General features: G+C 38.5%; 1 protein-coding gene across 4 annotated transcripts in view; it reads left to right on the forward strand.

Annotated features, from left to right (window-relative positions):
• The window catches only part of NRXN3 (neurexin 3), a 980,761-nt gene that overhangs the window by 940,565 nt on the left and 24,012 nt on the right, over window positions 1-16,184 (forward strand). For 2 of the 4 annotated variants that reach the window (XM_066188590.1, XM_066188591.1), the window contains one exon: window positions 1,963-2,047. In XM_066188590.1, the coding sequence (XP_066044687.1) occupies window positions 1,963-2,047 (85 nt within the window). The remainder of the gene's footprint in view (window positions 1-1,962; window positions 2,048-16,184) is intronic. The other 2 variants (XM_066188589.1, XM_066188593.1) reach the window with 1 other exon arrangement.

Consider the following 16,184-nt stretch of genomic DNA (forward strand, 5'->3'; position numbering starts at 1 on the left):
ACCAGGATTTCAACAGAATTCTTCCACTTTTATGACTGAAAGAAGATGTTAAAAAAAATTACCTTGACATGTAAGGCAGGAAGATATTACCTTCAGTTCCTTTTAATCTTGACTCCCCATGGAAGCAAGATTGTAAAAGTATTTAATGAAAGTATTTAAGCAGGAAACTACTGCAAGATAGCATTCCACAAAAAATTGCCAAATGACTATGCTGGATATGACTGTAACATATAAAATACTTCATTACTGTTTTTTTTACAGATACTCTATTTTTATAATTTTTACTTGCACCTGGCCTATGGTTTTTCTTTCCTGGCTCAGTCTAAGCCACTTAAATCCTGACTAAAGGAACTTTAGGTTCAATCTGATCTTTCTGACTGACTTCTTGTTTCTCTTTTTCTCTGCTTAACTCAAATACAAACAGAGAGGGGGAGAGCAAGGAACTTCTGGCAGGGGTCAGAAGTATTTCATAGTGCTGGGAGCACAGGAGGCTAAAGAAAAGGCAGAGTCCTCAGAACTCTTTTGTAAAGTGAAGAGGGAACATGTTGTAAACAGCCATAGCAGACATAAGCATGTAAAGGAGACCTTATTTAAAGCTGGAGAGTCTTTTTCAAGAATAAGGATTTGAAAGACTTGTTGAGATGTGAGATTCCCAGAAATATTCACCTAGAGTATTGACATGCAGCTGCTCTGCTCCTGAGTTCAACAGTGCTTCCTGCCTGGTGAGGAGCATTTCAGTTGTTTTGTTTCAGGAGTCACACCACTGATCCTACTGCTGAGCAGACCAGCAGCTCTCTGCAAAAAAGAGCTGTTAAGGGAGGCAGTTTCATCAGAAGCCATGGCTGAGCCAATGCTGCTGAGCTGGGGTAATTTTGTATTGTGCACAGAAACATTACAACCTGTGTCCAGAGGCTGCCACAGGCTCACGGGCTCTCCCCAATGGTCTGCATTACTAATTCAACTAATTGCAGCAATTACAGGAAGGAGATGCTGCTGGGAAGAGACACCAGTACACGTCTCTCTAACATGCTGCAGTACATGCTGCTCATTAATTAGAGCAGTACACACACAGAGAAAAAATATAAATAAATGGAAATTAACAAAAAAATAAAAAAATCACACCAGCTGGAAATACAAAGGAATGTGATGAAACCTGTAGTGGTTGTGAATGGTCACAGTTTGGTTTAACCCTTTCATCATCAGACTTTACAGCTGGTCAGCCTAGTTGCATCCACATCCCTGTTTACTTGCTAAGCAAGGAGGTGAGGTTGCATGTTGGGCATACCTGACACATGCAGCAGTTCTTCATCATGCAACAAGTGAGTTGCACAGATATTTACTATCTGGGTGAGCACCAGATTCCCAGCCCAAGAGGTGAGTTAACAGGGCAGGAATTTTGTCTGCCTCAGAGTGGTGAATCAGGCACAGCAAAGAAAACTGCTAGCTGTCTGGGTGATGTGTATTATCTAGGTGTATCTTGTAGATTTTTCTTTGCAGAAAGCATATTCAGTCTGAACATGCCTCACATGGTAAGTCTCTCAGGAAATGCCTTCTGGCTGGCCCTAAATGATACTGGTAGTTATGGAGGAGCCAAGCCTCCTCCCAGCAGACACATCTACAGTGTCTGTTGGAGGGCAGTTTGCCAGCCAAGCAGGCTTTGTAGCCCACTGTACTTCATTCAGCAGCATCAGTATGATCCACTTGCTGCCCTAAACAGCACAGCAGGTGCACAGCACCTGTGCACACCTGAAATACTCAACAACACAGGAGACTCCAACTCAGTGGAGGACACATTTACACAGGCATACATGGAGTGCTTGGTACAACTTAAATATTTTAAAAGTTACAATTGTGAAACCTTTTTTTTTCTTTTTCTTGGATATTTAGCTGCCTCTGTAATAGCTTCTTGACTTGAAAATATCTTACTTTTGTTTTCTTTTATTCCTTTGCTTCACATGGCAGACAACAGATGACATTGTTTCATCAGCTGAATGTTCCAGTGATGATGAAGATTTCATTGACTGTGAGCCCAGTACAGGTAAGTCAGGTCAGTTGTGTTTTGCTTGCTTTCTGATTTCATTTGCAAAAAACAATGCATACATATATCTTATATGTGTGTGAATGTATACATATATAATTATATATGTATTATGTGTGTGTATATGTATATATATATACACTCATGTATATATACACTGTATATAAAACAAGAGACTATACAGCCAAGCATCAGATCCCATGGACTTGGCAACAGCAAAACACTGATGTGTAGTCACTGTTTGGTTTATATAAAGTTGTTCACATGGAAAGGCAAACTTTCTGAAAGTGATTCCAGCTAATTAATAGTTCACATATTTCTAGATGTTACTTTACTAACACAGTAGGAAAAAAAATCAATACGGAGTGTGACAAATAATGAAGATTTATCAAGTGGAGATGGTGAACATTTGAAAACAGAAGAGAAACAAAAGTGAAATAAAAATCAGTCATTAGCAGTGTTTAATCTTTCTTAGTTACGCTGAAGATGGATGTTAAGGAATACATTTGTCCATGGGATTTTGAGTACAGTTAACATGGTAATGTGTTTATACTAATTTTGTTTCCTGAGACCCCAAAGTAATTGGGGAGCACCAAAATATGGTTTTAACGTAACAAAATTAGTAGTAATTCTTGCCTTGTTATCTGCAGTGATGCTTCAAAATGTATCCATTAAAGAGTCAGAAGGACTGACCATGTGGAACTGACTCAACTTCTCCCTTTCAGATACATTTTGATAAATTGATGGCTTTTCTTTCTGGTGAGATATATTATGTGGTATCCAGCAGGCAACTGCAGTCTATTTTATTTCTTACAGGCTTTTTCAAGTCTTCTTTTTTGAGGCTTGCCATGAGTTAAGCATTTCTATAATAGAGAACAGACATCATCGAATTTCTGTGTACATTTAAAAGAAAAAGAGGAAGTTTGGGTAGAATTTTTGTCTTTAAAAGTGAAACATATAAATAGTTTGACGGGGTTCTTTTGTTTGGCTTTGTTTTGTTTGTTTTTGCTTTGTTTTATTTGGGATGATTTTTTTTCCTTACAAAAAATACCAAGAAAGCATTATAAATGTTCTGTTTCTAATTTCCTGAAGCCATTTGAGTAATACAATAATAATATAAAAATTCACCCAAGGCTAGTGCTTTCATGTTTCTTTTCAATTCGTCGTGGTGTACCTGCATTTTTAGTAGAACTTGGTCCTGCTGTAACCTGAGATTGGCATTGCATTGTAGCTGGGAACTTCCACCCTTACTCTTTACTTCCCTGTGATGGCAGTGAGGGCAGTGACACAGACTGTTGGTAACAGGTAGCTGAGCTTACTTCCCATCTCTTTCTTCACAGATTTCCATGAGTTTTTCTACTCCCCTTCTGGAAGAAAAGCAGTCCTAATATTGCTAGATTGTGAAGTATAAACAATGGGGGTACTGAGAGTTTAAATAAAGGTAGTAATGAAATGCCAGCACAGTGATTGTGATGAAAGTGAGGCATGAGATTAATAGGACCACGTTACCAGGGGAAAGGTGCTGCAACTGATATGTAAATGAATGAAGTCACTTCTTTAAAGCTTCACTAACATGTGAAGGCTTCTTTTTTAAAATTTATATTCTGATTGCCGTATAATTCAATTAAAGGACAAAATGATGTCTTTATCAGACTCCTCCTCTTGTAAATTTTTGTTTCAAAAATCACAATAATTTCAGCAGCTAGAAATTGTAACAGAAATATTTTCAACTTGTGTTGCCAGTGGAAAAATCAGAGTTTGAGTAGAAAGTTGGTAAAACAGCCTGTTTAGCATGAAATTTCATAGTGCTGTACAGCAACATTTCCAGACTAAAAATACCTCCTTCCTGACACAGTTAGAAATCTAATGCTACAAACAGGTACAAACTGGATTTGTAAAAATGATTTTCTTTTGAAAATCCTGCTAAGCATTACAGTTGGTAGATATAAGTGTCTACAGATGTTTGAATATCTGCTGTGCAAAATAATATGATTCACTGAAAATCTGCTGAAGGTTCTCACCTAAACTACTAAACATTCTTGCAAATTTCACCCAGTACCTTTCATTGCACTCTACTCCTCTTGCATAGGAAGGTGCACCACATAAGTCACTGAAATCTGATTCTTTTCTAGGGAATTACTATGACATTGAGAATAAAAATTAGCTCGATTATGTGTAAAAATAAGTCTCCCAGATGGTCCTTGCTGATGAAATCTGCATTTCCAGATTTTGAGTTTTCCTGCTCTCAGAGGTGCTAGTGTACAGAATTGCCAGAAAGAGGAGGAATATGCAGGTCCTTTTTGCATAAACTTAATTCATTCCATCATAATAAGAAGGAAAAGTAGCAGCTTCTCATTTTCTTTGTATATCTTATTGTCTGCATTCTCAGTGCATCCAGTGTCTGCAGTGCAGCCAGTATCAAAGCTCTCACTCAGCCCATTCTGCTCTGGAGCACTAAAGCAATCTGAGCCGGCTTATCAAAATCCAGTAGTGTTGGCTTGGCTGAGCAGATATGTTTGCCTTTACACTTCACCACCCAAGTGAGAATTCTGGCTGCACGCCAAGATCTGGTATTTAAATATGTACATTGTGGAGAGAAAAGATCCAGATTATCTTACTTGTGTTTTCTAGTGTGTGGCTTCAGATATTTTTTTTTAACTTAATGTTGGGGTTTTTTTAATTGGGCTCATTTGAAATTACTTCATCCTGTTCTGTTGACAGGTCACTGACTTCTGCCTTGCCTGATCCCTTTTACAGCAGGCTGAAAATTAAATGACCTAACCCAGCAGAGTCTTCTTTTTGTTGCTCTGATAATGTGTAGCTTTTAAAGCTCTTGAGTTTCTGCCAAATTTGGCCTTCCATCACCCTCAGTGCCATGGTCTAGTAATGCAAAGGTTACTGAACTCACTGCTGCAGCTGTGAGATATGATAGACATCACTATGAACCTGCTGTGCAATAGCCAAGACAAGGGCAGCAGAGAATATTTCCCTGCAAATCAGAAGTTTTTAGATTTCATGTGGGTCAGAATCAAATCCCAATACCTAGAAATATTACTTTGGTCTTGGTCCTGAATAAGAGGCAGTACTCTGCATAGAGTCCCTCTGAAGCCTTTGTTTTTGGTGTATTCAGAGGCTGAAAATCATGTCCTCTTTGAGGCTAAATATCATGTGAGAACCATTTGGGAAGGTCTTATTGCCACTTAACTCTGATTTACAGTTGAATCTAAGACCTGAATCTCATGCACATATGATCTGCATCTGAACACTTACATCTCTTTAAAATGAGACAGTATGAAGGTGATTTCCTAACTGCTCCCTTCAGGATTTTCCAGGCTGGCTTGAAACACTCCCTGTGGCAGGCTGGCTAACATTTTGTGTTGCCCTTGAAAAAGTGATTAATTTTGGAATTTTGGTAAAAAAACTTCATTTAAAAAACAGGACCTGTCACTGGACCTGTTCTGACTGAGGTAGCTTACAGACACCACCTGTAGACACGTGTGTACAGCTAAGGAATTATTCTAAGTGACAGCAATGACAGCTGTGGATCCAAAACCCCCTTGTATTTTATGTAATGCAAGAGAAATCATTGCAAGTTCAGGGACAGAAATTGTCCCTTCTCCGTCTCATTGCAGACAAGGCTAGATACCCTTAGATATCTAGATCCCCCAGAGGACTTAATCTGAATGATTCACGGGCCAAAAAAAGTTTTCGTCTGCCCTGAAGAAGCATTTACCTAAGAGTCAAGAGAAGATCCTCTTTTATCTCTATGAAAATGTTGCTTGTCCCAGTACATGGCCAAAAAACTTTTTTTTTCTGTGCCAAAACATGATGCTTTTTCTCTGGTTTGAGTACAGGACTGTCTTCTGGTCTGCTCCAGGGAGATCCGAGGCTCAAATATTCAATTTTCTCAAAACTCAAGCCAAGGTCCTGAGTCTGTGCTTTTGAGCACAACTCTGTGGTGGTTTTTAGTAACTCAGCTGCTCTCAGAGAATGTAAGATTTGTAAGGAAAACACCTTTTTCTGACAAGGAATGACTAGGAAGCACGGTGAAGAGAGAAAGCATTCATCTCTTTTCTGTGAAATGAGGACCACCCTTACAATCCGATCATTCTGAGACTTCAGAGCCTTGAGGATGATAATTACACTTTCCTGACAGCTGTTGCTGTCTCCTCATACCATTGCCCTCATTCCTGTTAAGGATGTCCATTAGTGGAGCTCTGGCACCAGGCAGGATGGATGCTGGTGGCCAGGCAGCTGATTGGGATCACAGCCCAAGCTGCTCTTTGGACTGCTCAAAACTGTGAGACCCAAGCACTCACCACTTAGCCTGAAGCCCAGAACACAGCTTCTTGAAATCGTCTGTAGGGCTTAGTCTGTGTTCCCTGGCTTGACGCATCCTGTGTTTCTTCCCCAGTACAGTTGCCCGTTTTCCCTTCCTGTCAGTCCACCAATTTCCTATGTGATTTTTTTTCCCCCCAGGGTAACTTACTCTGTGCTTCCCAAAAGGTTTCATATATGTTAAGGCTGTCATTGTCTAATCAGACTGGTAAGCCTTTCTGATGGGGGACTGGACACAGTAATAGATATGCCAAAATCTACAGTTCTTTGCATTGGAAGTTACGTAGTGTTTTGTACACTTACACACAAGAGGCACATATCCAACAGATATGCTCTCTGTATCTATAATTTACTGGCCTGTAGCCATTGACCTGCAGACTACCTGGGTCAGAGATTTATTTGCAGAAAACAAGCATAATCTGTCTTCTAAAACAGCCAGCACACTACAAAAACCAATATGTTAGAAGTGAAGACTTCATTGAAGAAACCAAAAGAAGTGTTGATTTTTCTGTTGTCCTCCATAACTGCATCAACCTTCGCAAAGCACCCAGGGAATTTTCATTGCTCTCCTAACAGGAACATCCCCCCCCACAATCCAGTGCTCAGTTACCCCCAGTCTTTCCCTCTGACAAGCAGGAATGCTTGCCCATTTTTCATATTGTGAATAAGAAACGGCGTTTAAAGTTGTGTACATGCCCCTGAGTATTGAGAGAAATAGACTTCCCATCTTTTAAGGTGAATACCATATGGACCCAAAGGACAGGAGTTCATCAACAACACTTCCCAGGGTGCAATAGCATCACTTGTTTGATGGAGTTTCCTAGCTACAATCTTACAGCCAAAACAAAATCAAATGAGCAAGTTTTACAATCATGCAGATGACTTACAGGAAATGTTGTTTTCTTTTTGGTTTTTGGGTTTTTCTTTTACATTAGGAATACTGAGACTGATTTTCAGCATATTGGTCTTTCTATCTTTATGAGCTCCAAAGGCCCCACCAATGAGGATATTTTATCTATATATGCACTATATGTACAGTGTGCATATATATCTATATGCTAAAGTAATAAATGACCAATGTCAGCAGTAGCCCCTATCATCCAATCGCATAATTACACAGAAATTCATGCCTTCATCTAACCCTGGCATCCGCTGGTGTGGACAGATGCATGATATTGTTATTTCTTGGTGAGCAAAGCACGTTAATTTATTTTTTGTTAGAATTTTTTTTCAACCTTTTATTTATTTCTTTACTTTTAATTGATAATTTCATCTACCAATTAGCCTTGGGGTAGGGTGGGGCAGGGAGAACAAAAAAAATTATACAGGTATATCGATCGATATGTACACAGATACTCTGTGTGTATATAGATAGATATATACATTGTATATATTTGAAGAACATTTTCTGTCGTTTCACCTCATCTTGTGCCGCATGAATTTTTGGTGATTGATATTTTAGTTTCTTTTGTATTTCTTTCTTTCTTTTTTTTTTTTTTTGGCTCGTAATCGTGCCATACTGCTATTTTTTAATTTTTAAAATCATCGCTGTACTTCTCAATTTATATTTTTGGAGTTCTTCCAACAAAATAATAATTTAATCATCTCAAGAATGAGATATTGATCTGCAAACCAATAAAGGCAACAAAATCTTTTCTTGCCATCCTCAAGAAATCCATGTTTTCGGATATCCCAAGAAAGTTGTGTGCAAAAGAATGAAGAATATTACCCCTCTTTTCCTTTCCTACTTTTTTAAACTTCTACAAAGTCTCTATCCTGTTTTTCTCCCTTTTCCTTTTTTTTTTTTTTCAATTGAATTTAAAGAAAAAACACCCAGAAGAAAAAAACCCTCCCCTTTACCCTGCATATTCCCAGGAAAAACTCTTCCAGTGTAAAGAGCCCTAGAAACTGCAGATGGCATAAAAAGAATTTTATTGCAATGCAGAGTGTCTGTTGTATCTTTTATTTCTGGGTCAGTGCAAGATCATTTTTCTGGCATGCTGTAGTTTAGCTGATGTAACTAACCATGGCCTTCATTAACCAGTGCATGGGCTATGATGACACCATCGTATGTTCCATCAGAGCTATGCATTCAGGCTAACCGAGCAAGTCTGTAGTGTATGATTTGGGGGGATATTGTTTTGATTTCGATTTTTATTTATATTATAATTTATTCTTTTTGGAAGAGTTATGCCAGTACCTTTGGCTGCTTCTTGCAGCCTCAGAGTTATATAGATCTACTTTTTTTAATGGGGTTTCTTTGCTTTTTTTTTATTTCTCAGTAGTGATTTTGCGTCTTGTTTGTGTCCATCTGTCTTGTCACTGTGTCTTGGAGTCCATTGGTCCAGTGTTGTTATGTGATTCTGTTCTCTGTTCGTAAGCTGGTGTTTAGCTCCTCGGCGCTCTGTCATCCCTCATCCCTTCCCCTCTTCCCTTCCTCACCTACCCGAGGGAGGTCCACAAAGAGGCACCAAGCTTTGAATGATGTTCTGAGTGTCTCCCCGAGGCTTCAGGATGGATGTTGCAAGACGTCCACAGAGCTTCATAAGGCCAAGTTTGCAGCTGTTCTGTTTTCAATAATTTTCAAACTCCGTTACCATTTCACTCCTAGAAGTGGTTTACTGACATAATGCTAAAGTGACTTCTTATACAGCTTCTTAAGGGATTTGTTGCTGATGTCTTAGAGTAAGAATTCCTGCTATCTGTGCTTTAGGCACCAGACAATGCCGCACAGGATGCAGGCTGTGTGTTAAATGGGATGTACCTAGGACGTTTTATAAAAGGCAGTCTTAGAAACAGAATATCACTGTGCACGTGCAGATGAAAGGATTTCTGTGTGAATGTGTTTTTAAAATCCACAGTTCATAGCTTTTTTGTTGTTAGCAGACTAAAATCTAGCATGTACCTAGGATTTCTAAGAGTAGTGTGTCTTCACTCTGTGGGGTCAGTCTTCTGTCTATCAGTGTGTGACATCTGCCTCTCACAGGTGCTGGTGAAAACTGGCTTGCTGATGTTTACTTGTCTAACTTGAACACAATTCTGGAATTGCATCTGGGGTGTCTTCTGCCATATGCATCATAAATGTGCAATAATGCATAAAGCAGAGAAAAACAAGCTGAGTTTTCAGGCGTCTGCTTAGACTAGAAACACTATTTAGAAAAAATATAGTTTAGCTTGTCCAGTACTTCATTTTCTGGTATCTTAATTCAGTTCTTTGTGAATGTACTAGCCACATTAATGGCACAGGAAGCTTCAGTGCACTGTGGTACATCGGCTGGCATCAGTGGATCAGCTCAAGTTAGTTGAGGAAAAGGCAGACAGTTCACATGTTCACATATTATGTTCATAACGTCAAAAAAGCATACTTACACATACCTTTAGCCTAGCTAAAATTCCAGTTGTTTTGTAGGAATTAGTTTCTTCTGAAGAGAAGGTGTTGAAATCTCTGAATTTTTCTCATGGGATCATGATATAATACTTTTTTAGGCTAAGGGTTACCAGAAGAGGGAAGTGATGGGATATGTTCGGGTTTCCTACATGGAATTATTTGATTACTTCATTTAACTTACCCAAGATATATGTCCTGTACTTGCAGAGGGATAAAAAGTTCACTTTTCTTTCACTAGTGGGAACCAATTATTTATGCTTAGTTTAGTTTTCCTAATTCTTATGTAATCTGAGAAAGATTACTGAGTGTACTTACTATAAAATCAATCAATATTTAAAGCTGGCTTGGTTTAGATTTTAGATCTCTTGTGTTTTTCATAACTAGTAATTCCTACTGAATCTAAAGCTTTTTCTTGGCAATTACTTAAGTAAAGCAACTGCTTATAAAATTATATTGTAATCAAGAAGCTTGTAGTTTTGTGTAATACTGCCCTCTGGCAGAGAGACTAGAGCAGTCCTGTTACAAGGTGAACAGCAAAAGAAACCAATTTTTTAGAACAAGTGGCAGGCTATTGGAGCAGAACAATTGGAGTTTTATCCCCCTGCATCATGAAGTTCAGGGTAACCTTCAGACTGGAGTAATGTAACGATCAAGTGTCCGGGCATCAGGACAGGAACCTCCAGGCTGTGAGAGAGCTGCTGTGTCCTACTGAATGTGATTTCTGTTTGCATGATGTAGCCTCTGCTATGCCTGTGACCAGCCTTCTGCAGGGGCAAGGGGCCCACTTAAGTGCAGGAGATGCTGTGAAAGGTCCCACTGTGCACTGTTTTATCCCAGTAAGGTTAAGTATGAATATCTGGGACTAGAAATAGTTAGTTCTTATTTTTGTTTTCTGTCTCGGGGCAGGCTGCTGGCTTCAGCTTTTGTGACATTTGCCACTGAGCAAGGGGAAGAGCTGAGAGTTCAGTTGTTTAAGCCAAGAATAAAAAGCCTGAACTCTGGTGAGGCACTCCCAGTTCTACTGTTGATTCCCTCTGTGACTGTGTATGTATATTGTTCATTTGCCTACCTGTAAGGCAGGGTAAATGAAATACTTCCAGCTAAATGAGGTGAAGATGACAGGAAAATAAATTTAATTACTGTTTTAATGGATTTTGATATTCAGGTGCATATTGCTGTTGTACACCCCAAAATGGTTCTGCACTGCTGCCTACAAGAAATGTGCAAGTAACCTGTGTTATTGTTAAGATTTTAGTACTATATGCTAGCTTCACTTACTGTGAGAAGTAGTATTATCACATATTTTTATACAGTAGGTACAATTCCTAATATGCTGATGCAGAGAGAATAAAGTGAAGGATAAAAAAGTCTAATATTTTAATGTCAGGGATCAGTGGTGTGACATTATTTTCGTTGAATATCACTTTTCCCTCTAGAATTAACACATGCATTGGAATGAACCATGCTCAGGCTACATAAATTAATGTCATGAATGGACAGCAATATACAGATCTTAAATATTAGCACTTCCATCACTTGGACTTGTGTCCTTGTAGAATTTTCCATTTAAAATTTAACAGTTTCTCCAACCTTACCTAGCTGGTGTAAGTTTCCCCGGTTTTGCATTTAAGATCAGGAAAGATCAGAATCAGCCCCACAGTCTGGCTACCTTGCCCTTGCTGCCTTCCAGTCTTTTTTTAAAGCGTGTTCTCTAAACTCAAAGCCATGTGCACTGTCACATTCTGGCAATCCCTCTAGTGCTGTGCCTATGTTATCAAGCTGACACATGTCTAAAATACTAAGATATGATATTTTCAACCTGCTGCGACTTGCTTTTTGTCCCTGTTAGCTTTGATTTTCAGCTTCATAAAATATATGGGAAAGAAAATAAAAATAGCCAATGACACATTCAGTGGGAAAGAAGAGCTAGCACATGACTCAGAAGCAGATTTTGCATCAAAAGCAAATGTTTGTTTATTAGAACCTTAAATGTCAATAGCAACTGATTAGCTACCTTTAAATAAGAAGAAAGTATCTGATTTCTGAAAGATAAGTGATGTCTGTTAGAGAGAAATCATGTTGAGCATTTACAGATACTAGGGACAGAGACAGGCTTTTTCTGCTAAAGGTTTTTCGTATAAATTTCTTGTGGTCATCGTGCCTAGACCTAAGGGTGCCTTACATACTAGAAGCTCAAAGGTACTGATGTTCACATGAACTGTAACACCTGGAATAATACCTCAGTAGAGCAGGAAAACCTGCTCTATTTTCAACCCAAGTAGATCATGAGAAACGAAAGTTTATAATTACATCAAATGGGGTTATTACTTTGTCTTCATTCTGCCTCTCTGTTTCAGTTCCATTTTTTTATTTACGAGTTGTAGAAATCAGTGCTTTCTGCCAAGTGTAAGAAGCAGGTGATCCCAGTTCCTAGGGGACATGAAGTGTAATATTTCTTTAATACTACTTAGCTTACCTGCTCAGTGAGGAGCACATGACAAAGGCCATACCAGTTTGGAAATGAGGTATGGAAGCAAAAAACAAAACAAAAATAAATTAGACTGGCTTGAATTGAAATCTCAGATGTCTACTAATTTGAGAACCCACTTGATCCTTGCACTAACAAATAGATTATTAAAACCTTGCAAAAGAGGCACCACCAAGGACCTTCTTTTTCTACTTCTGCTGAATCTCATAAAAACTAAAGTTCTTTGGTCCCATGGGATGGTGTTAAAAGCATCATCAGCTCCTCTTTTGACATTCCAGAGGAACTACAACTATTTTGTGGACAAAGTTACAAAATCTCAAAATTAGCTTCTTTTAGAGCAACAAGAAAATGCCCCCAATTTTATCTCCACTGGTTTCACTCTAACTCAGTGCCAGAACAATAAATGTCAGAGGCATTAAAAATGGGGAAAGATTGCTCTGTCTTTGAGGGACAACAGAAATGCAAAGTAGTTTTAGTGATTTTGAGCTCTTTTTTAAAATATATGTCCATTATTCAGGATTTTTCCAAATACAGATCCAAATAAAAAATCCAAATACAAATACACCAGTATGACTGGTTTTAGATACTGGTTTTAGCAACTACTGATTTCACTGCTGAAATCTTGGGGAGTTCATAAATTTTGTATTTGGCCGATGAAAAGAGCAAAAATAGTCCTGTAAATAGTTCATGTTTTTTTCTGATGTATCAAAATACAATTTTATTATCTTCTTCTTACTTCTCTCCGTTCAGTAGCAAGTCTACTGTGGAGTGCCTGGAGACCAATATTTCCCCTAGAATCCATGGTTCTCCTGTATGCTAATTTTTTTAGTGCTAAGACAGGGATGATAATATATTGCAAAACGTGCACTCACACTACTCTCTCTGTGTACATGTATGTATATTTATACATCTGTTAATGCCATGTTTATGTTCTGGCTGAAAGAAGCATTTTGGGGAACTGAAATAGTAGAATAAACTTCCTTAGGAGCTTTATAAGCAAATGCGGAACAAATAGATTGAATCTTGCCTTATTCTCTTTCTCATGCTCCTGCTGTGTTCTGTTAGTTCCATTCGTTGGCTTTTGTATAACTCAGAAAGCTGCTAGTACATCCCATAATTTTGGGGGAGGTGTTTTGTGAGTGAGGGCAAGTATGACTCAGGTTTAAGCTCTGGGCACAGTCTGAAACAGAGGATCCCTGTCATGCATCTGAACTCACAGCAGGGAGGTGTCTTTGGTGAGGTTCTGAATCATTTACCTCTGCCAGGGTTCTGGGGACTCTCAGAGACCTGTGGAGAGGATTAAAAAGGTTTGACAGCTGGAGAGAAAGTCAGTGCAGTGGGAGTATGTATGTATCTGAAATAAAATAAAGTGTTCTTTTGTTCAGTAAACTGGCCATCCTACTCAATCTGCCCTTATTGCCATGGTTGATGGGTGGCATTCCCTGGAACACTGTGTATCATATGCAGGCCACTGGTGGAAGGCCCGTCCTTGGCACTGGGGCTGTTCTAACGCAGATCAGAGGTTTTGCCACCACACACCCAAAATCTCCTCTTCCCATTGGGTGTGGGGGTGCAAACCTGGCCTCAGCAAAGCACGTGCTGGTTTTGCAAATGGCCAGTTGTTTGGGTCTTTAACCTTTAACATTTCAGTCTCTCACACCCTTAACATCACATGCTTAAATATGCCAAATAAGCCCCAAAGGAATTCAGAGACTGAAAAGTAGTTGAAGATATGCCTTAGTTCTTTTTTAGTAAAAAATGAAGATTTGATGCTGTCAAAATACAGTATGGACCCCATCTAGTCTCTTCTGAGCTGTGTCATATCCAAAACAAGAAGAAGTTCCTTCACCCCTAAAACGCTGGGTTTGATTACTTGTTTTGCATTTTGAAATTGGTGCTTTAAAGAAAGTGAAAATTCCATTCTAACAAAATCTGTAATTATGAAGCAAAGTAAACTTAAGTTTTGAAGTGTTTTATAAGGACTTCTTTTGTCCTCTCACTTCATTTGTCTCCTTTTTTGATTTCTGAAAGTATGACTACTAAACTTCACCTGTAAATAACTTCAGAGCTTCTTATAGTTTTTTTAAGTTTTTCAATTTCTTTTCTCCCCCATTAGATTCCCCAGATCATTAAACGATACTTTCCTCCATAGCAAACATCTGTCACTAGCTCAGTTAACAAGTTATGTTAGAATTCTAAACCCTTTGATTACATTTATCAAAGGAGTTGAGCCAGTATATTTCAAAATTTTCAGTTGTTTTGTTCACAGCTTTTCATTGTATTCTGAATGGCAGTGGTAAAGTCCACCCCTGAAGCTGAGTGATCTTTCCTACTTATGCTGTTTTCCAAATCCATCACTTTTCCCTTGGAAAGAAAAAGCAAACAAAAATGATTTTGAGAGACAGGAAAAAAAGTCTCCTTCACTGAGATGATATTTTTAGAAACAGATGGTAAAACAAACTGCAGATGTTGTGCCTGCAGCAGCTCTATTCTAATAACAGGATTGTTGAAAGATAAAAGCAGCCATTTGTGTGTCTAACTCACTCTGTTAGTAATTCTTCCTCCATGCAAGAATAGCAGGGAATCCTGGTACAGCAGATTTTTCCCCATCTTGCCTCCTCTGAAAAGGATTTACACAGTTCTCTACTGAAGAATGAGAATTCTGGTAGTGCTATCTACAGCAAACACAAAGACATGATAGTATAGGAGAAATGAATCCCAGTCATCTATACCTCGTTTACTATTGAACTGGTAGATATTTTATTCTCCCAGTGACTTTTTTTCCTTTGCCTCTCAGATGACCTTTCCTTCCTGATGACAAGCTACAAGTTTTCTGTTGGCCTGTTTCGTAGGGGGCAAGTGTCCAAACACAAGCTGCCAATTCAGATAGTTTAAGAAACTCTTAAGACCTGCCAGGCTTGGCGTGCCCCATGTAAGAACACTATATTCACATGAAATGTTTAAAGTATCCTGAGGAACTCGAACAGTTTTGTTTATTTTTCCAAACCAAATTTGCTTACATTTCATTAAAGCTAATTAATTAGGAGTCTAAGCAGCAAGTCAGGCCCAAGCCGTTTGGACTACTGTAATAGCAGACATTTTGTGAAGGCCCAGATTTTTGATTATCTTCAGAATATCAATTGCTATTGATCCCTATGGCTTTTGCCTTAAAATCCCTATACAAGCAGTATTGTTTATTGTATTTTATTGGCATTTAATCTCTGATGCCAGCTGCACATTTAAGATGTTTATTTTAAATGAATTTTAGTAATTATTACCTGGGGATGGCTGCATATGTGAGTGTTCAATAGCCCTAATAACATTTCATAGCTATATTGTCATAATTCCTCTAGCAGCTAAGGGGAGCTTTGTGGATATTAGAGCAGTTGAGCATGTGCTTTTAAGATCTAATTTTTAGATTTATACACTGACAAGAGATGGTTAATCCTTTTGTAGACCAGGCCCTTAAGGTTTATCTGAATGGCAGAACTTGAAATAAGGCCTTGGAGTCTTAATTCTTCTTTCACTTTCCAACCTTAGTTAATCTCTCCTCCACTTTTAAACAAAAGTTATACCTTGATCCAACAGATTTCTTAAATCTTCAGACAGATACACACACCAGGAGGTCATTTTTCTGGGGATGTTGGAGCAATGACAGCTTTTACTCTGTGTGTCATATTACATCAGTTTTCTAATTCAAGGGAGACTTCAGCAGGTGCAAACCAAGATGATGAAGAGATCTACGGTGAAGGCAAAGATTTCAGACATCAACTTAGAGCAATGATTGTTGTTTCTTGTTGAACAGCAGCTCTTTATCAGTTTTCTCTTTTATATTGTCTGCTCTTTATCGGTTTTCTCTTTTATATTGTCTAGTGCTGTTCTATTCTGGTAATGAAATGCATAGAACTGTACAAACAATTTCAGGGGTAGTA

This window comes from Chamaea fasciata, unplaced genomic scaffold (assembly GCF_029207755.1).
Source record: "Chamaea fasciata isolate MVZ Bird 193981 ecotype frontalis unplaced genomic scaffold, bChaFas1.0.hap1 SCAF_7, whole genome shotgun sequence".
NCBI lineage: Eukaryota > Metazoa > Chordata > Aves > Passeriformes > Sylviidae > Chamaea > Chamaea fasciata.